This window comes from Coccidioides immitis (assembly GCF_000149335.2).
Source record: "Coccidioides immitis RS genomic scaffold supercont3.5, whole genome shotgun sequence".
Taxonomy (NCBI): Eukaryota; Fungi; Ascomycota; class Eurotiomycetes; order Onygenales; family Onygenaceae; genus Coccidioides; species Coccidioides immitis.
The window spans coordinates 2,766,109-2,790,218 of NW_004504307.1; the positions used below are offsets into that span (position 1 = coordinate 2,766,109).

Here is a 24,110-nt window from a genome sequence, read left to right on the forward strand (position 1 = left end):
GGTCCGTCACTTTTTCTTTTCCAACTGAGAAATTCAAATCCGCAGCCCGTCAACGAGCAGCCTGTCGTGGAGGCCGTCTTGCCAGCTTGGAACTCTGAAATCAAGGCCTGTGACAATGGCTTTGCAGGCGCCCTCGCTATTAGCACAATTGCCGCGTCCCTTAAGCGGAGGCACGGGCAAATGCCAGTTTTCGGAGGTGTACAGTCTCGCCGGAAGTAAGAAAAGAAAGCGATATGAAATTGCTGCTGCTATTGATGGCGAGAGTGTGAATATATACAATGTATGCCCGCTTTCTCTCGCTCCGGATTTCTAGGCTAACATTTTTGGCACAGGTTCAATTTCCGAAACTGATATCGTCCTATGCGATTCCGCCCCAATCCTCCATATCATGCGCACCTTGCTCTGTGAAAGAGAAATCCGCGGCGACATCCACGGTGAAAAGATACACATATTGCTCCATGAATAAGCCAGAGAGGCAAATTAGATGCTTTGTTGAAGAATTCAGTTCGTCGGAACGAGGTTCAGCTAATTTTTCGACCTTGGTCTCTTCCTTGGAAGACAGTGAGAGCCCAGTGGTTTTCACGACTGTGGTGCCTACAGCTCAGGCTCTGAAAGGTCAAGGAGCAGCATTCGATCTGATTACAGTTCACGAAAATGGCAGAGTACAGAAGCTATCGTCTGATCTCAAAACCCAAAGGTGGAGCATCTTGCACCCAGCGTACGAGAGTTCCGGGGAATATGAAGTTCGCACATGTTTTGTTGTGAGCTTCGAAGAGGCTCAAAAAGTCCTCTTTAGGAAAAGACAGGATTTGATTGCCTCCATACTGGGTGATGGACGTGGAATTGGATCCGAGATCTCCTCGATTTTGATGGTGGTCACGCATCCTCGTCAAGCGAAGACTCTGTTACCAAGTGAGGCATTAGTACATTTGTTCTCAATATCCCCTCATGATTGGACGAATGGCTTTGCCGCGAATGGGAGCCAACAGCTGAAGCATCTCATGAAGATGACATTACCAGACATACCTGGACAAGCGCCCCTAGATGCCGACAATATTAATTGGGTGTTAAACTTAAATCAAGCTGAGCTCTCGCTATCGTTTGATCGAGGCTATATCAGTTACAATATATCGCATTATACTCCGGAGGTAGATTCTCATATGATCGTTAACAACGCCACCTTCTCTTCTGTCATGCGAATCTCCCAGCGATTAGTTATCGGCGCAAACCAGTCAACAGTTTCCTTATATGACGCGAAATATCGATCATTGCAGGCGGATCTTCCCATAGCAGAAATTTCACATGTCAGCTCCAACAAGCAAATGGATACGCCTTCGTCTCTCGAGTTCATAACCTATTTCTCGAAATCCAGCGTGTCAGTGGCAGTCTACGGGAGCAACTTACTCGCTTTTGATCTCACGACGATGCAGAACTGGGGCGAGTCCTCCCGGAAGAGGCAAAGGGCCGGTTTACTCATCGACTCAATTGGAAAAGGGGTAGCAGTTCTTGACAGAGAAACAAAACGACCAGCGTTGGACGGCAATTCATTGCAGTGTATGACGCCGCTTGGGCTCACGGATAAAGCCGTTGCCAATAAATGGGCTCAAATAATGTCGGAGCTGGATTCTGCAGTGAGGGCGAAGGATCCTGAAAAGTTCGACCAGATTATGAAAACGACGTTCTGGAATTCTTTAACCCCCGGTGCTGATGAGAAGCCTAAAGGCTTCCCTCATGTGAAGGAATACATTGACTTGGAAAGGATCTCATTCTTGCTCTCTAAAATTTTCTCTCTGCGATCTGAGGGCGAGTCAAACACACCCAAACTCGCCATCAGCTTCGTACCCTTCGAGACTTTACAATGGCTGGTCAATTCACGGCATTTGAGTTTGGGAAATATTCAGGCTGCTCTCCGTAGCTCTAATCCTGACCGAATTCTTCCCACGATCCCAGATGGCTCTTTGGTTCGGGCACTTGTGCAGTCAGGCCGTTCAATAAAAATGCTACTCCTTGTTCTACGTGGGCCGGTTCACTTAGACACGATGGAGCTTGGCCACTCTTTGAAGCTGCTCCTGGAGGTTGCACGCTCTCATTCCACTAACTCAGCAGAGCCTCCCAAGGCTCTTACCGAGTCCCCCCAGAAGCGAGATGCGAACGCGACCGCAGAAGTGACGCCCGCAACTGCCAAGCAGCCACGGGGATCCGAGTCGGTTTTAACAGACGCAGTATCCGGCTTAAACTTGACGCTCTTAAAACTCCATTCTCATCCACTCGACAAAGTAACACATTCAATTAGATCTGTCCTTTCCAATTCCGACATCCTTTCCATAATTCACCACCTCCGCCATTCCCTGGCCGCCGGCGGCTACACATCCCGATTTACAGAAGACCCTCCGCCTGCATTCTCCAGTTCCAAGATCCCTCGTCTCCCTCTCTCCGCTATCGTGGAGCTCTTAAATGCCTGTATCGATGCCGTAGGACCAAGCGGGTGGGTATCAGCCGCTGGCTTTGCCGGAGGAGAAGGCAGCGAGGCGTCCCTAATCGCGGATATGAAATCGGAAGTATCCGCTGCCCTCGCTGGTGTCGAAGAAGCGACGTATCTAAAGGGTATTCTACGCGAATTTATCCGTTGCTGCGAAACGGCGAAGAAGATCACTCAGCCCAAGGCAGAGCAACGTAACAAGAAAGACAAAGTATCGTCGTCCGAAGAAGTCGGCTGGCGTGTCAAACGCACGGAGCGCGTCAATGGCGCCCAGATATTAGTATATGACGATGTTGCGGACTCGTCCGGGCTCTTGAACACTGACTCGAAGATTCTCCCTCTCTCCTTGAAGATGACCGCTGCCAGTGACATGGCCGCTGAAGAGCCAAGTAAGACCAAGGTGATCAAGTCGACAGGCGAAGTGAAGAAGCGAAGTCAGCGTGATCTCAGTTACCTCAAGGGCAAAGCTGTTGGGAAATATTCCTTTGAGCGGATTATTGTATAAACAAATAGGTGCTACCAAAAGTTGGGGGTGTATGGATGTGTACAAAGTATGCTTCTAGATTATGGCGTGGAGTAGTAAGCAATACTGATGATAAAATTTACCCTTTTTGCCCCTGCACGTTTGCGATGTATTTTGGCGCAATATTGGCCTTGATTTTCTCCTGCTGAAGACATCATGGTTTACCACCACCATACCGTTACCATTACTATTATCATTACATCTCTACCAATTGCAAATCACAAATCTGTTTTCATTTCATCCGTCATGTGGCATTTCCATACCAAGTCACAGCACTAGAGACAACGAGGCCGTACTCTCAACAAATGGCCAAACAAGAAACACAGAAATTCAAAGAATGCAGTGGACACAAACATTAAAAAAGATCAGGGCATATGCAGAAAAGGGGATAAATGAAGGTGAAATGGGAAGGGAAAAGAAAGAGAGAAAGTAAAACATAAAACCGCCAGCATTACAACGTAGGATGGTGCAGGGGTGGGAAAGCGAAGATAGACATGCAGAAAGGGGTACCTGACGGAAATCGCGAAATAACATCATCTTCTCCAACATCCACATAACTCTTTCGAATTTTTATTTTCCGTAGTCCATGCATCGACCTCGTCACGAACCCTCGAGTCTTGCACCAGATCAACCTTTCGTGATGCCAGGCTCTATTTTGGGTATATTCTAGAGCTTTATCAGCGAAGACGAGAATGGCTAGAAAAAGTTAAAATGGTGCGAGGAAAGCTTGCGGGGGAATTAGGTAAAATGAAATGAAAGTGATACGTGACTTCGAACAGGAAACCAGAGCACAAGATTATTAAAACAGGGCCTATTTTGCCATGACGGAAAGGATCAGGTCGTTAGATTCATCAGACACGAAATGTTCTCAATAGATCAGTGGGTCATAGAGGTATAAACACCAGTGGAAATCCCAGATGGAGAAAAGATCACACGAGATGGCGAAGTCAAATCAAACATAAATGTGCCTTGGACACCAGACGCCCGTCAAATATGGCCCAAATCGTGGTAGAACGAAACGTTAGCTGGAAAGAAACCAGATCGAAAGTGGGAAGGCGTATCGGAAAGCTTTCTGGGCATTAAGGTTGGATACGGTAAGTTGTCAATCAACCGAAATCGAAGCGCCCGATGACTGAGAGTAAGTATGCGCGTAGAAATTGTATGACAAGGTATTTTCACTAAGTCCACAAGCATCCGCGGGCTCACAAAAGGCTGCAAGGCTCATGCGAAAGGGTAGAGCCAACTAAGCTTAGCCAGAGAGGGAATTCTGGGCTCGGTCTCTCATACGACGTGCTTGAGTTTCAAGTGCCCTGGCCATTAACTTGATCACTATAAGCAACGATTAGCTATGATAGCAAAACAAAAAGGGTAGGACGGGAGAAAGAATGTGGAAATGCTTACCAGGCCAGACTCCCGCACGATCCAGCAAATAAGCTATTGATAATGAGACCTTGGTCGCATATCCACCTTCCATCAAGCTAGGCAAGCAATCCCACGCTTCGCCGCTGCTCGAACATGGACTCGGTGCGCTGTCTTTCATTTTCGTTTCGACGCTATGGAGAAAATCCTCGATCTTCTGAATCAGTTTAAAATCTTCGTCTTCCAGCAGCATGAGTACGGGAACCTGGCTCAAATCGGTGGGAACTTGGCCAAGAATTCCCAGATAGGGCCCAACCCGGTCCTGGACAGTACTGATCCACTCCGCCAATACCTGCGCGCAGTCAAATAGGCACATTGCACTCTGAAGTGGAAGTTCCCTGGACGTAAATTCAAAAAAAGTGTTGCCAAATCTGTCCGCCATGTTGATGGAATCCACTGCATAGAACGCAGCCTTTCGCAGATGCCGTTCGCTTTTTGATGATTTTGTTCGACGACAAGAGGTTCCTTGAAACGGTGTCTCTAAGCTAGGATCATTGGAAACTCCAACATCTAGGGTATTAAATTCGGCGAGTAGATCTTGCGCGAATTCTGGGCCAGGGCTTCCGCTGGAAGGTTGGGGAACTTCGGCGGATCGGGAAAGTTCGTCAACCATCGCATTCCAATCACGCTGCCAAAAGGCTTCCCTGGATCGACCCAGATTGACATAAAGCCTAACATACGCAAGATCCAAAAGAGGTATACTATCCGCGGATAAGGGGCCCGCACCAAACGGATTTGGTCGTTCCAAGCTGCGATGCGGATTGCTACCCCAGGCGGCCTGCCATGCACGGAAAGCGGGCTCAATATGCACATATAGGGCTTCAGTTTCCTGACTTGTCCATTGCTTTCCCATGTGCTGCTGACGGGTTTCCCAAATGTAATTGTGGAGAGCAAGGATCAGGACCAAACATCCAAAAGGGCTCGGTTTAAGATCTGTGGGAGGCAATCCGTCCATTTGCATACCAGATCCAAATTGGCTATGCGGAGAATGGCTGTGTTGTCCTGCTATCAGAAGCTTCTTCAAGGCATCCGAAAATTTAACTGCATTCTGTTCCGCGTGCGCTTGGCCACCCAATGCCACCCAGGCTTCGGGGGAATCCACTGCCCAAAGTTCTTCGTCGCATGGCAAAGTTAGACGAATTTCAGAGTTAGTAAGAGCGGGAGCATGATTATATGCAGACACGAGTAGACTCGATAAAGTAAAGATAGCATATAAAGTCCGTTTCCGCTCCTCTACTACCTTCCATTTCAACCATTCGATCCTTTCTGGAGAGACCTCCGGCGACTGGACGCTCCAAAAATCCATGTAGTTGCCGTTTAGATGAGCGTCAATTGAGGTTGAAGCATAACCAAACTGATCTGCTGGAAGACTCTCAGGGGGGTGGTGCTGGGTGAGTTCCGCCGCTCTCGCAAGGCTTACTAAGGCCGCACAGTGGGTGCTTGCAATGTCAGCTGCCGTTTTGTCATCGCAGTTATGTCCGTATATGACATTAAGCAGCATTGCTTGAACCAGCCATAAAGGAGTATTCTGCACTGAGTTGTCACGTCCAGAATTCGAGCGATTAAGAATGCCCGAGTCTGCCTTGCGTCTTTCTTCAAGGTACAGTTGGATCATCCTCTTCGCAGATTCGAAAAGCTCCTTCGAAGTCGCGGTGTCGAACTCATACAAAGCACCAATAGCGGCCATTGAGAGTATCAAACAGCCATTGTCCCCCGAAGGATTCGATGTCGTCGCATTGCCATACCCATTAGCCCCTTTAAATCTGTTGGCATGTTCCGGCGCCTTGAAATCAAGGGTTGGAATATGGAGAAACGGCCAATGAGGGTGAAAATAGGTAATATATGCGCCTATATAACGCTGGAGGTCACTAGTGTTTGGCAGAGCTGATGTAGTGTTCTCAAACATCGCTGACCGTAAATTGCCGGCTGGAAAGGTCGAAGACGATGCTGGTTGGGAGTATCGACGGTGAGTAAACGTTGCAGGCCGCTGGAGAGTTGTCATAAGGGCCTGGCGAGTCGATTCTGTAATCGTATTTGCATATGACGGCAACCCAGTCTGCAAAAAGTTCGCCTCAAATCCTGTGGCACTTGGTGATGCATTTTGGAACATGTTAGTGGGAAGGCCGGATAGGACCGAAGTTCCCATTGTCCCAAGAGATGGTGATGTTGAAAACGACTGGTCAGCAATTGGGGTCAGGAGCGACTTCGGAGATACCGTTCCAGTGTGCGCGGAAAGATCCTGGAACGTGGTCTGAGGAAAATCCAAGCCAAACTGACTAGGCTGGCTCTGAGAGAGCAATGTGCTCGACCAAGGGCCAGAGGACGATGTTATGATGTGATTGGAGGTGTCTAAGATAGCCTCGCTAATACCACTTGGGCTCCCCGTACTCATCGCCGAGGGAGACGAGTTGTCAATGGCGGACTCGTTGGTACTAAGCCTCATGATGTTGTCGAAGCCGTCATACTTGATATCGTCATCGTACATGTTTCGGGCGGCCGGCATATTCGAGAACGCGGGAGTAAATGGGGAAGTGGGAGTGTCCAGGAAGGTGTTGGGAGAACCCGAGAAATGCAGTTGAGCGGGATTGATAGTGCTTCCTTGGCCCAGCATCATGTCACCAAGACCAAAATCAGAGCCAAAGCTACCAAAAACCGGAGCTGTTCGAAGACCGTCGCACATGTTAGGGGGGATGGCAGTCGTATCAAGCTTGGTAAGACCATTTATCGTGGCGTGACGGTTATCAGAAGGCATCCCACGGTACTCCAGCCCCGGCATACTCGGCACCGAGCTAAGACTTGGGTGATGCGCATGGCCAGCTTGCGGCGTCTTCGACGAGTCGGGATTATTGATTATTCCCACGTTTGGTCGGTCAACATGGCTGATGGTGTTGGCCCTTGGCCTCATGTTATTGCCCCCATTCACAATCGAATTCTTCCTAACGCGAGTGGAACTACTTGTACTTTCCCTTCGCACGTTACGGGGACGAGATGATGGTGTTGTAGTCATGTGCAGCTTCTGTTGGTGCCTCAGCAACAGATCTCTTCTCGCAAAGCATCTTGTGCAATCCGGGCATTCAAATGGTTTTTCCTTGGTATGAGATCGCTCGTGACGTTTGAGATGTTCCAAACGTGCGAAAGAACGAGTACAAATTACACAGACATGTGGCCGGGGCTTCTCGGTCTTTGGCGGTGGTATATCAGCCTTCTGACCCCTGTTGCTTGCCGTTGCATTGCTGCTGCCTGTTTGTCGAAAGAGAATGATGATAAGCAGGGCATTTGAAAATAGCAAAGAAGCAGTGCTGTGTGTGCCTTACCATGACCGGTATTCACAACTTCGCTGATTGTCACGAGGTCCTGACTCTGTTGACTACCGGCAACATTCTGATCTGCCATCATCTTAATCCTGATCAACAAATATGAATCTCTAACACCCGGTGGATGCTTCACTCAAGAGCATCCGGAAAGCCGATCTTATATTCAAAATCCAGCAGGAACGAATTAGCGTTGGCAGCACGGCTCTCTCGATGGGCCGAATCTAGGGTGAAGGAGAAAGCTTGGGCCGATTGCGCAGGATCAGATATAAATGGGGGAAGGCAGGCAGCTTTACCACATCCGCTTTTTCTAAGACAGATGGTTAGCACATGGCAAGGCTGAGGCACAGGTGTCTTTGCTTGAATAGCAGAGGAACGAGCCAATCAACTCAGCCGAGGAAGCCGGGTCGATGGAAGCGGGAAGGACTATGGGGTGGATGACGGGAATTCTGAGAATAATCACATACCTGTTTCAGCTAAGAACTAGTACGGGCAGGGAATGGAGGGGGAAACTCGATGCCAGAGACCCGGGTGCGAGGGTGAAATAGGGATAAGCTATCGATTTCCAGACTTAAGCATAAACCCTGTCAGCTGGTGGTTAGAATTGCGGGAACAGTGGGAAGTAATCAATTCGAAATTCCACTTCGAGGGAGAGGGCGCTGGGTTCGGGAAACAAGGTGTCCAAGCAGCACGATGCGAGGATGGGATGCTGGGTGGTTCGCCACGATTCTAATGGATGAAATGGACGACTGTTCAATAAGGTAAAGCGCCAGCGAAGAGTCAGTGAATCAGGATGCAGGATGCTCGCGCTCTGGCGCTCAGGGTCGAAGCGCTTCGGTTGGAACCCTCATCAACGACGGGCAGAGTCACTGCTCGGCGGTAAACGGGACGACTTCAGGAACAAGAGGTTGAGCTCCAATTGTCGACCTCGACCGTGAGGATTGCTTCGATGGCCCGTGAGTGTAGCTTGGTAGTTGACTCACAAGGTGTTTCAGCAGAGCGAGAATACTCCAGAGTCGAAGGGCGATGGACGTCTGAACCTCTTGGGTGCAAGGTTGAGCAGGTTCGTTTCTGACGAATAACTCCTGGAGTCGCTCGGCTGGTGGCTGACTACTTCCATACCGGTGGGCCTGTTATTTATGTAAGGGTTGGGTGTACATACGTACGGTACGGGCTGTCCACGCTAGGTTACGGTACGGGACAGCTGGTACCGCGCTAGCCACGCTCCGCCGGTCGGTTCCACAGCAATACGGTTTGACTTTGTGGATGACAACTCCAGACGCCGAAACGATGTTTCCACAACCCCAAACCCCAGCTCGTCTTTTCGCTGGTTGCGACCTTGCGAATTCCCGTCAGACATCAATTCCCCTGCTTCCAAAGCTCCAACTTCCTATTTTGATGCCAGCTCGTAATCTGGCGCCCACACATTTACGAGATGCTTGTGTATGGAGTGGGTGGGTAGCTGTCGTCTTGGTATAAATACAGTCATCGATGGTCCTGTGCAACATTGCGCGGGAAGAACAGTGTCCGGAGTCAAGTACTGTACGGAGTACGCAAGGCGTGAATACCCATACTCTTCTTGGCAACCATGCCAGTACTAGCGTTGTATCCTGCATCTCACGCCGGTAAAGCTCAGAATTCTTGAGACAAAGGAACATGATGAGACGCCCAGTGCCGCCTCCCAATATCAAAGAAAATTCATTCCATTGCATGCTTTCCCCTCCTGCTCGAGTCGGAGCCACTGTTTTCACCACCTCACAGCTATAGAAATTCTTCGGAGTGCAGAGCCTATAAACTCGCGGCGGAGCTGGGCCGAAATCGCATTCCTCCCGTACTGAACGGCATGGAGCCTCCTTCTCCCGGACTATTCCCCTTCCCTCTCTCTCTCTTTTTCTTTCTTTGGCACGTTCCAGACTATTATAGATGTTCCATGAACTCGAAACCCGGTTTAACTCTACGGAGTACGAAAGAAGCACCAGGAGAGTGAGGGCAAGCGACAAAGGATGCATGAATGGCTCTATGTATTGTGTAGCCTCACTCCTTGCTGCAGTTAAGCACCCCTAGGCAATAAGCTTAAACACATTAAAAATTGTTTAGCATAACTCTTATCCCTGCAAGAAAGTACTCAACAAGGAGAGGACCAGTGATAAACTAGACGAAAGGGACAGGATAGCCAATTCAAAAATGGTCCACATACCATGATAACATTACTTGTTCCACAGTGAGGTGTCTACCAGCTATCTGTTCACACTCATTTCAAGCACTTCCTTCCAGCCTACTGTCAATTGCCCCTCTCCATTAATGGCAAGCGAGCTCGTTGCCGGAGCTCCCCTTCTACGCTGCCAATGTCCAGGAGCATGAATGTTACACATAGTTGGGAAACTGTGGTTTCAGCTTGCTTATTTTTCTGGTAAGAACATTCCTGTGGGAGTATATATAATAGATCCAGGTTTAAGCGAGCAGATGGACAGTGTCACCGTTGAGTGAGATTCATTCTACAATCACAAAGTTTGGTACAAGAATTAGTCAATCTGAGTGAAAGGCAATAGCACTTGTAGTGGAACTCACCTCTATCCAAACCCGAAGACTTCTCTATTCTAACATAGAGGATGGCTTTGGCCAAAGATGCATATCCATCATTCCAGATACGCCACTCGGCCAAATTTGGATGGGGCTGGATAATGTGACAAAGCTAAAGATCATGAAATCTAGAGCTTCCTTGCACAATTGTGGAAAGTTTATCAATCGCCCGAGTGCGAAGGGCTTTCTCAATGCTATACTGATGGCATGACCTCAGCCGACCCGCTGCCCGAAGACCTTAATTCACAAGCCTATTATCCCATCCTTACAGATGCGGGCTGAGGACACGCATCTACTTACAAGTGCTATATCCCTTTCAATATGGCCTCCTCCACGAACATACAGAAATGCTTCTAAAATAGCCACATCAGTGTTCACTCCGTACACGTGGTGGTATAGTCATAGGAAGTATTACCTCGATACAATGACCGCGGCAAGGAAGGCGTTGTTTGGCCGCAATTTGCGGCGTGTGGGTTCGTTTACCTCCCCGGGATGAATACTTACTCGCCGATGAGTGTAATATTCAGAGTTAGAAGCCTGTGCCGCACTCAGTTGTTTATTTCTACACACTCCGTGCTCCATGATCTCGATATACACTTTTCTATCGTAAAAAGGTATCGTGCGACAAAATCTGGATATGGAGGAAAGGCCAATTTTGGATTTTTAGACGTGAGCATCCTCTCTGATGTGTCTCGAGTCAACTATGGTCATAGAAGATGTGAAGCGATGGCCCTCGGTTGTATCCGAGCAGCAGCATCGTCGGCCACCTAGTTACTCTATTGGGAACCCCATGTCTCTTGTTACTATCCTGAATACCCAGCCTTCTGGGCATGAGATTGTTATCAGCTTGGGCAACCGTGGTCTGCTTTAGCTACTATCTCTCCTGCATCGCCCTTCTGTGTTGATGATAGGCAGAGGTGTGTTTTGAGAGGAGGAAGGAATTGAATTCTGAGCTGGAGAGGGTTGCTATAATGGCACCTACGATTAGGTACGTCTCGCCTCTTTCTGCAATCCCTGGCCCGGTCCTGGCATGTCAATCATGCAGTATCTGGGGACTCGATCTCAGACTGTCTCGAGAGTTTATGTCCTCCGCAAGACCTTGCAACCTTCTTAGCGCCAACATTTAGCGCCGTTTTCAACCCTTTCGTCAGCACCAAAAGTCCGCTGGGAGATCTTTATCTTATCTCTTCGTTGTCCCACAAAGATACTACGTAATTTGATCTCAACCAATGATCAGAGCTGCGGCGTGCACACAGTTGAGTCGACTCTTTCACGCGAAAGGCACCAGCGTACGGATGAGATGGTAATATCCGATTGCCTGCATGGTCCTCCGTACTGGTATTTCAAACGTTGAGCTACCGGCCAGACCGACCAGGCCAATGGTGGCGGTTGGATGCGCATAGAATCGACGCAGGCGCCACCCACCCTCGGTCCTGATTGGAGGGTGAGTCCCACAACAATGGCGGACTTCGCAGCCACAGCCAGGCCGGCCAGTGACATTTCCCCGATTTATGACGTAACCTTTGACTAAGCAGTGGCCAAAATCCGCAGCAAATCGCGGGGCGCAAGGGTTCTCGGCAGAGGGCGGCATGGAGCTGTTGGCCTTGAACCTCCAGCTTAATCAGCCACCCCGGAGTTCGGACCTAACGCTCCTTGGTAACTCAAGGGGTAAAACTGTAAACGTTACAGGGTCAGGCACAGCTAGCCGAATTCAAAACTGCGTTGAAGGGCTGGACTAGGTGTGCGGGCGCTCTACCGGCGCTGGCGACATCGATATGTGCAACAGCAAGAGAGAGAGGAAAATACACGTCCCAGCCGTCGATCGAAGGGCAGAGCGGAAAGCAGGCCTGGGTGTCCTGTCGTTGGGAGGGTCTGTGCTCAGCTCTTCTGACTTGCAGCGCTGTCGGTATCGTCAATACGGAACATACGGAACCGACGTACTGCGCTTGTAATTTCCGCCCGGAGTCTGTCCACGCTGTAATGTTCCGTGGCTCCACCGCAACGACTGACTCGCCAGCAAAAAACGCGGACAATGGGCGGTATCCACCCGCAGGCCCCGGTTTTCCCCAGCTTTTCTTTGGTTTCACGGTTCTCTCCCAACGCCAGGATCTTCCAGAACGAGATGAAACAGGAACAATTTCCTCCAAGCTGACTGCCCTGCAGGTCCGCCCGTCCCAGCGGAAAATTCCGGTTTGGGCTTCGCTACATGCCATTCCCTCTCATCGTGCCTCCCCCCCGGTTTGCCGTCAGCCCCCAAGAGGGCAACTTCTGCAAGCTCCGATGAAATGGTTACAACATCGCCTCCGGAGAAATTCTGGCGCCAAAAGTCCGAGTCAACAAACCCACCATTTGATTCTCTAGGTCCTTGGCGAAACCTTTTCGCGAAAGTTTGAAGCCGTGGCTTGGGTTGACAAATAAGGAGCCACGGGTTGAAAATCTGGGGAAATCTGGCCCTTGACGCCAAAATCTGATGTCGGGAGCGTTTACTGAGCTTCGTGACATGCTTGGTTCCCAGGCAACTCTTGCGCTATTGTTCGGCAAGATCTCCCGCTCTAACTACCGCCCCATCCGCGATGCTCAGGGAATGGCAAGGAAGACCCAGCGTAAGTAATACTGCGGCTCGGGCATGTGTGGTGAGGCTCGTGTTGCTCAGATTACGTTTGTTGGACGTTCAGCTGGGGTTGGCGCTTAACGGCGGCGGGAGAGTCTTCTGATTCGAAGCTGGAACCTCAAAGTCGTGAGTTAGTTGCTTGTTCACCGTGTTCCTTGCTCCGTACTCCGTTCAGCTTTCGCAGTGGTGTGGCTAAAGCGCTTTAGTTACAAACGGGAGCATCATGTGATCCACTACATATGGATGTCTCTCATAGGGTGCTGACACGAGCGACTCGGCTCTCACGGTGCGATAAGAGGTAAAAGATCGGCTCCGTGGTTTGAGAGACACGCCTGAGGAGAAACATTGCCTGACTGCTTCCATGCCTCTATGGGAAACGACTGGAAGGGCTCTATTAGGGGACCACATGAATTCATTCAACTCTCTTATGTTGCTTTGCGGTTTTGGCGACACTTACAGAGATGCGTCGCAGCAAATCATGAACATATGCACTCCGTATGTATTTCCAAAAGAAGAAACGTGATGTCGGCGGCGGCAAGCCACTTTGCGCGGCAAAGGACAACATTCGCAAACTAAGAGCGACCAGAATTTTTACAGGAAGCACATGATGGCCTCTTGTAAAACCTTCCAACTTACAACTTAGAGTTATAGCTGTCAAATTTCCACTTTCACAATTTGTCCATTGAAAAAGGGCTGAGACAAGAGCAATATATGAGCTGTAAGGCGCGCTGCATTGTACAGTACATACAATACCTGGTTACCCAAACATGGTTTGTCATTGTATGGAGTACTCCGTACATTACATCAAAAGTGTAGAGCATTGTGCTCTGTCGATAAAGATCAGGCTTAAAGCCGGTTGAGATGAAATGATATCATCGTTCTTTCAACCGCCGAGCTGTGGGTATCTTTGCCTCGTGAGGCTCAAAGGTCAGAGCTGGCGTTCATGGGATTGCTTCAGCCTGTGAGGGAAAGTTACAGGCAGATGAATTCATTTGCGGGTTCAGCCCTTCGGCCTGTCATCACATAAATAGGCTTAACCAATAAATACATATAAGCCAACATCTCAGGTCGTATTCGCTCCAGGCCATTGTGACTTTGCGGCTGAAGCTTCCATAGTATCGCCAGAAAAGCTCGTCGCAACGATTTGCAGCCGAGGCCAGAAGTTCTTGGCATGCCCAACACGAGCGGCATGTCTGTGACTTAATTTTGGGCTCGCAACATCACCATGAGAGTGGACAAATCTGGACTGTCCTCGAAGGGAATGGCACCATGAATCTCGCTTACCTGGCCAGACGACTGGCCTGATGGCCTATCAGCCTTTTCTTCATCTCAACTCAAAATCCTCTGCCAGTGCACAACCCGAGCACTCCTGGAGAGAAGGACCTTTTTATTTTGGATGATGATGTTGGAAACTATAAATGCGCACAGTTTCAATCAAACAAAAGGCCACTGATCGCGAGAGAATAGATGCCACCATGGAATTCAGCAAAAATCCAGTGGTTGCTATCCCGGGGCTGCTTTACAGCAATATCTTTTTTCGTCTAACTTGACAGCCATGTCATCAACAGAAAGCCCGTCATCCTCACCATGGCCCACGCGTACAGTGATTCATCGGCGACCAGGTTCGCCGCCTGAGGTTTTGTCGCTCGATGAAGGGACTTGTCCCGTCGCTTCCAACGGAAACTTCAGTCCTCGTTCGCGTGTCTCACGTGGCGCTCCATCCGGGAACTATCATCCTGATGCATCTCGTCCCTTCGTTGTTCCGCCGTTTTCCAGCCATCGCGGAGACAGACTTCTCCGGAGTCGTTGTCGGGGCTGGCGCTGGTGTGCCGACAGCAGCAGACAGCAGCACCCGGAACTTCCCCGTCGGCACGCCCGTTTTCGGTTCCTTTCAAGTTCCCGTTCATCTGAGCAGCGGGCAAGGAGCCTTGGCAGAATATATTGCCATTGAGTTTTCGTCTATTGCCCAGAAGCCGGATAATGTCTCATATGCGGCGGCGTCTGCCTTGGGTGCCTCACTTTACACGGCGATCACGCTGATTGACGCTGCGAAACTTCCTCCGAGATTTAGAGTGCTTATCAATGCAGCTTGTGGAGGGGTGGGACATTTCGCAACGCAATTACTCAAGCATCGCGATCCAGAGGGCCATATCGTGGGAATTTGTTCGCTACATAAAGAGACACTCGCAAAACAGCTAGGATGTGACGAAGTGATTGACTACAGGGCCTTTCCTAACAGCGAACACCGGAGCCTAACAGAGTACCTAACCTCCCGGTATGGAAGCACAGCAGAGGACAAATTTGACGCTATTTTTGATGCATATGGAAGCCAGGACCTATGGGAATCATCACCGGGTTATCTAAAGAGTGGTAAAAATCATGTATACGCAACTGTTGGGCCAAAAGTTGGCTGTACATATTCGGCAATTCTTGGCTTCTTGTGGAAAATGGCGAAGAACACACTTTGGCCGGCCTTGCTTGGCGGTGTACCCAGGGTGTACAGGCAGATATCCGCTTTCTTGGATACTGATGGCCTTGAGAAATGCCGTGAAGTTGCTGTGGATGGATCTGTGAAGGCTTACTTGGGTGGGGTGTGGGAGATGGAAGAGATGATGTTAGCATATAAGGAGCTCACCGGAGGCCATGCGCAGGGAAAACTGGTGATCAAAGTTTGGGATCCAGAGAATTGATGGCAGGTTCATCGCTTGAATGGGAAGTAAGGCGAGGGAATATCGGGAGATGAGGCTACTCCATACATACTAAGTAATAATGACAAGTTTACGCTTCAAACTGCAGGGGTGTGAGGGAAGCGACTCCAAGCGTGGTTGATATTCATGGACATTAATGCATGTGCAGGGTAGTTAATGGAGATAAAAATTTTGACAGAAGTCATACAACATCATGTAGCGTGTTTTGGACCAGGGGAGCTCAGTTTATCGCGGTTGACCAGGCTGGTGCTTAGTTAACAGGCTATGTTTGGTGGGGGGAAGCTTGGGGAATCTCCACACAGGCTACTGGTTTCCACTGACATCAAGCAACCAGCCACCGAGAGGAGAGATACTCCATACAGAGGAAGCTCTTCCACGCAGCTACTTCAAGAGCAACAGCAGCATTACCCTTCCTGTGCTGGGTGTTCTCTCCCATCTTATATCCGGTCAACCCGCCGCCCAACTATCTGAACGTATCATTTGGCAGATCATTGCCACTTCCCGTACACCCAAGCTCACCTCCATGTCATCCCTCTTCGGCACCCCATCAGACGAATCCCCTATGGCGGGAAAGCCCTCGTCGTTTAAATCGAAGTCCCCGTTATTTGACAACGAACCCTCTTCCTTTGGCGCCAAGTCATCGGCGCTTTTTGCGGATAACGTCAACTCTCATGCTGACGACTCTTCGCCCTGGGGTATGCCTACGCCCAAGAAGGCCGCGAGACACGAAGTCCTGAAATCGCTGCTCCCCGCGACGGATGTTCCAGAGAGCTATGTTGATGTGTATGATGTAGCTCTGGGATCGAGTGATAATCGAGGGAATACTGGCGTTGGTATAACCACGGCTAGGAAGATGCTTACAAGCACACATCTGAACCCTGACGCGCAGTCTAAGGTTATGAATATTGTCGCTGGTGGGGGAGACCTTGCAACAGGAAGCCTTTCGAGAAGCCAGTTCAATGTTTTTTTGGCATTGGTGGGATTGGCGCAAGAAGGCGAGGATGTTACCCTCGATGCGGTTGATGAAAGACGGAAGAGTAAGTTTGTTGCTTGTTCGTGAATATTTAATACCTATATACGACTGTAGTCGGGCCAAACTGACGATGGACTGCATTGTAGGACTTCCACGACCGAACATTCCTTATATAGAGAAATTGACAGCTCAGCATGATACAAATGGCGCTACTCATACTGATAACCAACCCATCCCGACACAATCGAATACGTCACGCCAGATGCGCCAGGACTCATTTGAAGACCCTGAGTTAGATCCGTGGGGAAGTCACCGTATTCGCCAGAACTCATATGAAAACCGGCATCGACTGAATATTAATGGATTTGCTTCATCTACGGGGCCCGGTGTCAATGGCACAACTAATAACTTGGCCACTGCATATAACAGCCAAGTAAGATCGACTGCTGATAGCAACCAACCCAGGGAATCTGGTGCCCCATCTTCTGGAGGCACTGGGGCTGGCTGGGGAGGAGAGTCATTCAGCAACCCTTCCGGCGGCGGCTTTGGCAACCAAGGGGAATCGGGGTTTGCCGGTGGTTTTGGCCAGTCGGGAGATGATCAGGGGAATCACAACCGGAATAATAGCATGCCTCGATCGCTAGGCGGAGGTCCCATAAGCAATAACGGAGTTGACGAGGTGATAGCGATTCATATGCTCCCGGAAAAAGAAGGCATGTTTATGTTCCAGCACCGAAACTACGAAGTTAAATCTGCGCGAAGAGGGAGTTCCGTTATCCGACGATATAGCGATTTCGTATGGTTGGTGGATTGTCTGCAGAAGAGATATCCGTTTCGGCAGATTCCTTTGCTGCCACCAAAGAGGATAGCAGGTACGTCGAAAGCTTGCTAAGAGCTTACCTAAATCATGCTCACGCTTTGTAAAGTCAATGGTACTCACCTGACAGCGGATTCAAATGCTTTCCTTGAAAAGCGACGACGGGGCCTCGTCCGCTTCACCAACGCATTAGTTCGCCACCCAGTTTTAAATCAAGAACAACTAGTGGTAATGTTTCTTACCGTACCAACCGTAAGTGCTAAAAGGAATTGCCTCCATGACTCGAGACAAGGCCCCTAACAGCTTTAAGCAGGAACTGTCCATTTGGCGAAAACAAGCCACTATTTCTGTCCAAGAAGAATTCTCCGGCAAACCTCTCCCGCCGGACCTCGAGGACTCGCTTCCGCCTACTCTCAACGACTTATTCGAGACCGTTCGTTCTGGTGTCCGTAGGTCCTCTGAGGTCTACATAAACCTATGTAATTTGCTCGACCGTCTCGCGAAGCGTAATCAGGGCCTTGCTGTCGAGCAATTCCGGTTTTCACGCGCTTTGCAAGCTTTGACAGATAGCACCGCGGATACGTATGCTGTTGATAGGAATGACGTTCCATTGTTGAATGATGGAATTCATTCGACAGCGAAACATCTTATCACTAGTCAGGGTTTACTTGAGGATGAAGCCCGGGCTTGGGATGAAGGCGTTTTAGAGGATTTCAAACGGCAACGGGATTGCCTTGTTGCAATGCGAGATATGTTTGATCGGAAGGACCGATATGCGAAGGATAATATTCTTCAGCTAGAGAAACGCATTGAAAATAATGAGAGGAAACTGCAGGAACTTCGAGCGAGGCCCGAGGGAACGGTGAGGGCTGAGGATGCTAAGAAGCTAGAGGATGCTATTTTCAAGGTATTACGAGCTTCCCGTCCGTGACTTGGACAACCTTTTGTCATTTGACCGTGCTGTCTAATTGTTAACTTTGCACAGGATAAGGCATCAATAGTGCAGCAACACGCGCGTGGTGTGCTTATCAAGGAGTGCGTTCGTGACGAGCTATACATCTTCCAAAGAAGCCAATACCACATCAGTCGCCTACATCAAGACTGGAGTCAAGAACGAGTGAAGTATGCGGAGCTGCAGGCGGACAATTGGCGGGCTTTGTGCGAGGAGGTCGAAGCTATGCCAACAGGTGATTAGGTAGGCATATCGAGAGACGTACCATTTATCTCGACTTTTCAACTACGGATATGAAGTCTTTTCTCCGGGATGATTTGCCTTAAATGTTCCTATTTTCGTCTATTTTGTTGCTTGCACCTGTATATTTCCATGTTGTATACTTCCCATCAACATACCCTCTATCGTTCTCGAAATCTTGCTTTTGATCCTATGTTATTGGAGAGTTGATACGCGATAGTTGCTTAAATGTTGTTTATCGTGAGAGAGACCTGTGATGGCGTTTGCTTTGAACGAATCTGCATAGGGTACCCCGTACCCCGTACACATGAATGTTTGGATTTATATCGTCTCATGCTATGGATATTAATGAGAGGTTTCCTCCAGCGCCTATCTTTCCCCTGGTAGATCTCTGGGAGCTTAATGGACTAGCTATCATCCTTTCAATCGCTTTGCCGGTGCATATATTATCGTGTCCATAATGAGACGGCATTTATGGACTTCGAGAGTCCCGTCCCCGCCGGCCTAGAAGATACTTGGTGGACAAGCAAGCAGCGATGATGTCATGTTCCTCATAGACGATCCTTTAATTATGGGGGACGGGGTATTTTGCCATCGCAGTTCAGCTCGTGAATTGCACTCGGAAAGAGTCGGTGTGCGAACTCGCCGCTGTGGAACTGAAGCGTCCGGGGGCCATTTCCCGCGCAAATCCGTCCATCACTCCGGCCATCTTTGGAAGTTGTAATGCAAAAGAGATATATGAAAGTTTCTTGGGCCATCGATACTGCCCGTCGCTAAATGAATGTCTACCTTTCCATTCTCCGCATCTCCTTTGTGGATGGCCGTTTGCTCTCGATGCTGCGAGGTCGTTGATATTCCTTCGCGGTCGAGAGTTGCCGTTCCGGGCTGAAGCTTGAGACTTGCAGCGGACGGTGGTCAGCCAATGAGAAGCGCTCCAGTGGATATGCCAAGCATTGGCGCGTGCCAATCACAGACGCTTAACCTTTCCGGGTTAGATGTGACCACCATGCACACATTGTGCATAAAAAATTTCTTAATGACTAATGAGTGCACCGGTATATAGCTTTCTATTGGATGTTGGCCAATGTTATGCACGCCTATATCGTGATTAATCAGCCCCCACAGAACCGCCGTTTTGTCCCTTTGCCACCGGCGGCGCATTCACCAAGGATGCTTCACTTGCCAAAGCTCTTGGTCAACGCACCTTGGTGCAGTTAAGCCTCGCAATCACTTCTTGGCTGCAATTTCTTGTTGGGTCCTGAGATCCACCGTTCGAGAAACACTTTGTTTCTTTCCATCTACTCCTGCAAGAGGAGTTGGAAGACAATTCCATTAAGCATTGGTGTACTCCCTACGGATCACTTCGTCTACGGCGTGCCTTGTGTGCACACGAGGTGGGACGTGTATTGACGGCTCACCGCTGAGAAGTATGATTTTGCTCTATTCGCTCCGTTGGGACCAACGTCTTTGTTTCTGGTTGATTGCGGGAAGACTGATATGTTGTTTTGTTCCACTTTAGACTCGGATATTCGCCCCCTTCTCAAGAAGATTGTGCGGACTCTGCGGCCTGTGCGATTCAGTTTGGCCAATCTGGATTCTACGTCGGCTATTTCGTTGCTCCCGCCTAAGAAGCTGAGGATATGCTGAGAATCAGGTTTGCTTTTCAAGGACTGACCGATAGAGAAGCATCTCACCGTACCGTGGTGGTGGCTCTGTTTTTTGACTGAAGATACGGGACCCAATCGCGAAACTATCAGCGACAACGCTCGACCGCTCACGTCCGTGCACAGCTTTAACTTGTACCCCAGTTACAAGGGGAATAACCGCGCGGTATTTCTGCAAGAATGGCGTGGGACCACCTTGACATCGACAAACCCCATGTCGCGTATATGATATTGGGTGGCTTCACCAGCCTGTTCATGTTATGCTCGCTTTTTGTGAAGGAGAAACTCTATATCGGTGAAGCAACGGTCGCCACTCTGTGCGGTGTGATTTTTGGCCCTCATGCCGCCAATCTATTCGACCCCATATCGTGGGGCAACGTTGACAAGATTACACTGGAATGCTCGCGAATTGTCCTCGTGGTGCAATGCTTTGCTGTTGGCGTCGAACTGCCAAAATCTTACATGGAGAGGCACTGGAAATCGGTAGCACTGCTTCTGGTACCCGTGATGACATGGGGCTGGTTGGCGACCAGTCTTTTCATCTGGTGGATGGTACGTCCGTTGACGTGGTTGGAGAGCTTGATCTGTGCTGCCTGCGTCACGGCCACTGATCCCGTCCTGGCCTCGTCAGTCGTTGGTAAAGGCAAATTTGCAAAGCGTGTTCCGAAACATCTTCGAGACTTGCTCTCTGCTGAATCAGGATGTAACGACGGCATGGCCTTCCCTTTTATTTATCTCTCGCTTTATATCCTGGCTTATCAACCCAGCACCAACAAGGTGGCGCTCCATTGGATTTGCATCACACTTCTTTATGAATGCATCCTCGGTGGCTTTCTCGGATTTATGATTGGTTATGCTGGCCGTCATGCCATCAGGCTTGCGGAGCGGAAGGGGATCATTGATCGAGAGAGTTTCTTGGTCTTCTACTTCGTGTTAGCTCTCTTTTGTGCTGGAACCGGTAGTCTACTGGGGATGGACGATTTACTGATGGGGTTTTCAGCCGGAGTAGGCTTTAGTAACGATGGCTGGTTCACTGAGAAAACAGAAGAGTCCCATGTCTCCAATGTCATCGATCTGCTGCTAAACTTGGCGTATTTTGTCTATTTTGGCGCAATCATCCCCTGGCAGGAGTTCGACGCACCAGAGATTGGCCTTCCAGTTTGGAGATTGGTCATTATTGCGATTTTTGTGATCTTTTTTCGTCGGATACCCATCATGCTGCTCCTGAAACCTGTTATACCGGACGTTAAAACTTGGCGGGAGGCCCTCTTCGCCGGCCATTTTGGGCCAATTGGTGTCGGTGCGATTTTCGCTTGTATCCTAGCTCGAGCAGAGCTGGAGACACATTCTACTCAACCGCTCGATGGGCTTCCCGGGAAAGGCTCCCCCAATTACATGGTTATCCAGCTTATCTGGCCTATAACAACCTTCCTGGTTATCTCATCCATTCTCGTCCACGGATCCTCGGTTGCTGTGTTTACTCTCGGCAAGCGCATCAATACGTTGACGATAACCATGTCTTACACAACTGCCAACGACGAAGGGCCGTCTTGGATGAACCGACTTCCTCGAATTCAATCCCAGTCCAAAGCTTCTCTGTCCTTGCGCAAGGAGTCACTCGATTCGTCTAACGAAGCGCTATCTCAGTTCCCGCCTGGGACTTTGGGTCCAATTGGTATTCCTGGCAACTTGTTGCGACGGCAGAGAGAAGGAGAGCAGCCCAGTCAGCCGGGTAGTCGTGCTTCCAGCCGAAAACCTACCAGAAGAAAGAAGCTAGGAGCGGGAGGTCCAATCAGTCAATCTGCTATCATGCCACAACGAAGAACCGAGCCTGTAACAGCCGACGAAACTATAGATCTTGAAGAGCAGCCTATCGACCAGGCTGTAGAAGCGGAAAGACCTAGGATCGAATCTGGGACGGAGGGTGAGGAAGAACCGTTTAGACGGCCTGAGTTAGAAGTCTACCAAGAAGGAGACAACATGATCATTGAAGACGAAGAAGGAAATGTTCTTGAAACTACAGATATTAGCCATCTTTCGCCTGAACAACGAGAGCAAGAGATTATGGCCCAGCACAAGCGTATCCGTGAGGATCCCTCTGGATTTTTTGCTAAGGCGAAAGGGCTTCCCCATGAGCAAACGGAAGGAGAAGCCATTAAGAAGGCTATTGGAAAGGATCTTGCTCGTCCACTCAAGCAGTTTAGAAACCATTTGCCCTGGAACAATGGCAAGGAGAAAGATGCGGAGGCAGGTGGTGAGCCCTCGAAAAAGAAGACAAAGAAGGAGCGCAAACGTCGGTCTGCTCGCGCTTATCAGTTCGCAAATACAATCATAGTCGAGGATGAAGACGGTGAAGTTATCAAGAAATATACCATTCCTGGCCACAAGACAACCAAGAAGCCCACCATAGAAGGTGAACCGTCCACCAAAGCAGCGTCGGGGGCTCGGAAATGGAGCGTGGCCCGAGTGGGTACGTGGATTGGGCGTGGCGACGGCATGGCAAGCGCAGCTAAACCGAAAGACGAGGAAGAAGCGTCATCTGACGAGGAGAGGCTCCGGTTTACTGTGCCTGGAAAGGATGGGCGAGGCCATCGTCTTGGAGGTCGTAGAATGACCAAGGAAGATTTTATTAGAGAGATTCAACGCCTTGAACCTCAGACGCGAAAAGAGATCTACGATGAAGACATTCCAGGTCAATTGAAGCCTGACACCGGAGACGAACAACCTGAGACCACGCGGCGGGCGCAGGGCGGCCAAGTGGAAGGTCAGGAAACACCTCCTTGCCCTACACCAGCCGAATATACCCCGTTAATTGGACAAGAGGAGAGCATAGGAAGAGAACAAGAGGTGCCTGCTCCTGACGTCGCGGCCACGTTAGCTCAATATGCCGGTCCCGACACTTCGGCCGCAGAAGCCCGCCGTCGCCGTCTCCTTGGACCTCGGGAATCACCCCCTCCATCACCAACCAGCAGCGTCCGGCGTCGTCGCGACTCCGAGGACGATGGAACAAGACGTATCCCACCTGCGGAACGTAGACAGCTAGCTGGCCTGCCACCATCGCAACCCGCATCCGCGACGTCACGGGCCAAAGATATCGATCCGGAGACCGGGGAAACGCATGTGGAACGGCAGCGCCGTCTTGCTGCCTTGGGTCAGCTACCTGACACCGGTGACGATGAGGACGCTGAAGGGCGTGGTCGCCACCGTGGTGACGGGCACTCTGATAGCGAAGATGACGGGCGGCCACGCCGGGTGAAAGGGAAGGTATCATTTGCCGACGGAACACGGCCGGCGAAGACGAGGCCGGGCGCGATGGCGGTGCACCCTCCTCGGGGTGGGAGTAGCGGTGGTGCACCTACGGCGGAGCAAACGTCGTCGCAACCCAGTTCGAGCTCTAGCAGTGGAAATGGAAATGGCAATGGGAGTAGTAGCGGGAATGGGGACGGTAACGGTAACGGCGATTCTAGACGACATGTATCACGTATTTCATGGGGAGGAGAGAGAGGTAGATCATGATTGTGACGAGTGATGATTGATTCCATACACATGTCTAGAACATGCGTATAAGAAAGACATATATATATATATGTATATATATACCCGGAGTGTTGGGTATAGATATCCATTGACGAGTATCGGGAGAGCGTGGTTTAGCGCGTTATGTTTTTGAGTTTTCAGCGCGAGCATATGTCCCATACCTTACGCCTTTGTCTTGCGAATGTGTTACTCGCATTTACTACCCATATACACCCAGATTAGTATATTAGTATGTATGTGTGAATGGAGTTTTGAATTGCAAACACACCTTGGGATGCTATTTCATGGCGAACCAG

General features: G+C 49.8%; 7 protein-coding genes across 7 annotated transcripts; 5 read left to right on the forward strand and 2 right to left on the reverse strand.

The window, feature by feature from the left end:
* Positions 1 to 61: 61 nt before the first annotated feature.
* Positions 62 to 3,169, forward strand: CIMG_09395 (uncharacterized protein). The gene is made up of 2 exons (XM_001239773.2): positions 62 to 280; positions 333 to 3,169. Exons 1-2 carry the CDS (start codon positions 116 to 118, stop codon positions 2,982 to 2,984), a joined length of 2,817 nt encoding a protein of 938 aa, XP_001239774.1. The 5' UTR covers positions 62 to 115; the 3' UTR covers positions 2,985 to 3,169.
* Positions 3,170 to 4,251: 1,082 nt separating this feature from the next.
* CIMG_09396 (C2H2 transcription factor) lies at positions 4,252 to 7,817 on the reverse strand (the record flags this gene model as incomplete). Its single annotated transcript, XM_001239774.1, has 3 exons — positions 4,252 to 4,331; positions 4,404 to 7,661; positions 7,736 to 7,817. 3 exons carry the CDS (start codon positions 7,815 to 7,817, stop codon positions 4,252 to 4,254), a joined length of 3,420 nt encoding a protein of 1,139 aa, XP_001239775.1.
* A 781-nt stretch (positions 7,818 to 8,598) lies between these two features.
* On the reverse strand, positions 8,599 to 9,092 carry CIMG_09397 (uncharacterized protein; the record flags this gene model as incomplete). The annotated part of the gene is made up of 2 exons (XM_001239775.2): positions 8,599 to 8,862; positions 8,925 to 9,092. 2 exons carry the CDS (start codon positions 9,090 to 9,092, stop codon positions 8,599 to 8,601), a joined length of 432 nt encoding a protein of 143 aa, XP_001239776.2.
* Positions 9,093 to 11,771: 2,679 nt separating this feature from the next.
* Positions 11,772 to 13,601, forward strand: CIMG_12342 (uncharacterized protein; the record flags this gene model as incomplete). The annotated part of the gene is made up of 2 exons (XM_012358346.1): positions 11,772 to 11,828; positions 12,002 to 13,601. The coding sequence occupies 2 exons, from the start codon at positions 11,772 to 11,774 to the stop codon at positions 12,671 to 12,673; spliced, it is 729 nt and encodes a 242-aa protein (XP_012213769.1). The 3' UTR covers positions 12,674 to 13,601.
* A 771-nt stretch (positions 13,602 to 14,372) lies between these two features.
* CIMG_12343 (oxidoreductase, zinc-binding) lies at positions 14,373 to 15,713 on the forward strand. Its single transcript, XM_012358347.1, has one exon. It carries the CDS (start codon positions 14,573 to 14,575, stop codon positions 15,611 to 15,613), a length of 1,041 nt encoding a protein of 346 aa, XP_012213770.1. The 5' UTR covers positions 14,373 to 14,572; the 3' UTR covers positions 15,614 to 15,713.
* A 292-nt stretch (positions 15,714 to 16,005) lies between these two features.
* On the forward strand, positions 16,006 to 18,664 carry CIMG_12344 (sorting nexin Mvp1). Its single transcript, XM_012358348.1, has 5 exons — positions 16,006 to 16,668; positions 16,751 to 17,476; positions 17,531 to 17,673; positions 17,735 to 18,328; positions 18,407 to 18,664. The coding sequence occupies exons 1-5, from the start codon at positions 16,155 to 16,157 to the stop codon at positions 18,614 to 18,616; spliced, it is 2,187 nt and encodes a 728-aa protein (XP_012213771.1). The 5' UTR covers positions 16,006 to 16,154; the 3' UTR covers positions 18,617 to 18,664.
* A 1,148-nt stretch (positions 18,665 to 19,812) lies between these two features.
* Positions 19,813 to 24,078, forward strand: CIMG_09401 (sodium/hydrogen antiporter). Its single transcript, XM_001239779.2, has 2 exons — positions 19,813 to 20,040; positions 20,133 to 24,078. The coding sequence occupies exon 2, from the start codon at positions 20,458 to 20,460 to the stop codon at positions 23,791 to 23,793; it is 3,336 nt and encodes a 1,111-aa protein (XP_001239780.1). The 5' UTR covers positions 19,813 to 20,040; positions 20,133 to 20,457; the 3' UTR covers positions 23,794 to 24,078.
* The last annotated feature ends 32 nt before the right edge of the window (positions 24,079 to 24,110 follow it).